The sequence below is a fragment of the Cariama cristata genome, unplaced genomic scaffold (assembly GCF_000690535.1).
Source record: "Cariama cristata isolate BGI_N322 unplaced genomic scaffold, ASM69053v1 scaffold27429, whole genome shotgun sequence".
Lineage (NCBI taxonomy): Eukaryota > Metazoa > Chordata > Aves > Cariamiformes > Cariamidae > Cariama > Cariama cristata.
Genome location: NW_009635669.1, coordinates 8,502 through 10,385, shown reverse-complemented (window position 1 = coordinate 10,385; position 1,884 = coordinate 8,502). Strand labels below are relative to the sequence as shown.

The window sequence follows — 1,884 nt, the reverse complement described above, 5'->3', positions numbered from 1 at the left end:
TCTCTGGGGGCCTCAGCGGTTCCCACCCTGGAAGCTCACCCCCCCTCAAACATCTACCACCACACGAGGACAGCTCTCCTCCCAAATGGACACTGTTCAACAAGAACCACCAAGGATAAAATCAGGGCAGGGGCCTGGGGTCCCTCCCTGCTCGACCCCAGCTGCATGTCAAGACCTCGGAGGCAGAGACGCCGCCCGTCAGCATCCCGCTCCCTGTCCCAGCTGGGGCTGGGGCTGTCACGCAGCAGCCGAGGCTGGGGGGAACAATGGGAACGGGGGTCCTGGCTCTCAGTGGGAGGCACGGGGCGAGCGTTTATGACAGAAGGGCCGCCCAGCTGCCCCGAGCTTGCACCAGAGCCTGGAGCTGATTTTATCCTTGGATGTCAAAGAAACCAAAATGGAGAGAAACAAAGGAAAGAGCTACATCGACCCCAGCCCAACATCCCAACCAAGGGCCCAAAGCAAAGAGCAGCCACGAAACCAAAGCAAAGGTCCAAAGGAAGAAGGAAAGTCGCTCACTCACTGGTTGGTCTGTGTTTTGTGCGAGCACTGGTCACAGGGATGAAGGTGCAAGCAAGCAAACGGGGCCGGGGCTTTCGCTGTTCGTAGTAATAACGTTTTGTACAAGTTCAAGAAGAAGCATCATGTCTCAGGCTGGTTGCTCTCTGCTCTCTGTCCTGCCATCCCTCTGTCCGTCCGTCTGCCCGTGCCGGGCGCGAGAGAAAATCTGTTGGGTTGAGTGGGGTTTGTGGTCTGGTTTCCGTTTCCATCGGGGTCTGTTGGCTCCATTTCTCACTCTCTCCGACGTCCCTAGATGAAATACTCCTTCTTGTCATCGCTGCCAGCTTGGCCGCCCTCTGCATTGATGATGGCCGTGTCGGCATCCGGGGCATCATCCGACCCCTTGGCCTCGTGGGTCAGGTAGGTACCTGGGCGAGGAGAGGGGGTGAGCGTCACAGTGGGATCCTGCGGGCACCCCGCTCCCATGCAAGCAGGGGGAGGCTGGGCTGCCTGGAGGGGCCCCGGTGGCAGAGCCCGAGGGCTAGCTGGAAAGCAGAGATCAGAGGAAAGTCCTTTGGGTTTGGCCTGAAATGGAAAAGTCACCGGTTTTCCCTGGGACAAGCCCTGCCTGGGGATTCAGCCTCGCCCGGGCTGCTCAAAAGGCTTTCGCAGTCGTCTCTAGCCAGAGGGTGAAAATGCCTCTCCCTTTGCAGCCCTTGCCCGCGTTTCCGGCATGTCTTCTGCTCTCCCCACCATCGGCCCCCCGCCCCTGCTTCCCTGTCCCTGTTCCCCCTCAGAAAACTGAAGGGTTTCTCTGCAAAACTGCCATCTGCAAAGAGGCTGCAGGTCCCGGCTGCCCCCAGAGCCGGCACGGTGCGGGGCAGAGCCGGCAGCTCTGCTGGGTTCGGACGGCAGGGTTGAGGGGGCTCTTACTCACACATCACCTCTGCTGGGTTTTGCCGATGTCTGGATGTGACCGTCTCCCCGTGTCTTATGCACATACCTGCTGGGCGGATGAAAAGTCCAGGGATGGGGAGATGGAAATGGTGGAGAGGAAGGAGGAGAAGGAAGGCGGAGGGCTCGAGGGATGCTGAGGAGGGCACGGAGAGGGAGGAGGCGGGTCAGGCACAGACGGGCACAGTGGCACGGGCAGTCCCGGGGCAGTGGGTAGCAAGCCATGAAGGAGAAACGGGGTAGGAGCTGCCTCCACCTGGTGCTGCCCAGCTCCAAGGACTCACCGGGACATTCCCACGCTGGGGTCGGTGCCAGCACAGGCACAGGTTGCAGCCCCCAAACCCAGGAGGGCTCCGATGGCTGCACTGGGTTTCTCTGGATACAGGGCAGGTCTGCAGGATGGGGAGCTGCCTCCCTTGGCCCCCTGCC

General features: G+C 60.9%; 1 protein-coding gene across 1 annotated transcript in view; it reads right to left on the bottom strand.

The window, feature by feature from the left end:
• Nucleotides 1–351: 351 nt before the first annotated feature.
• The window catches only part of CADM3 (cell adhesion molecule 3), a gene marked incomplete at its 5' end in the record, with an annotated part of 7,634 nt that continues 6,101 nt past the window's right edge, over nt 352–1,884 (bottom strand). The window contains one exon of the mRNA XM_009707635.1: nt 352–929. Coding sequence (XP_009705937.1) covers nt 811–929 — 119 coding nt within the window. The remainder of the gene's footprint in view (nt 930–1,884) is intronic.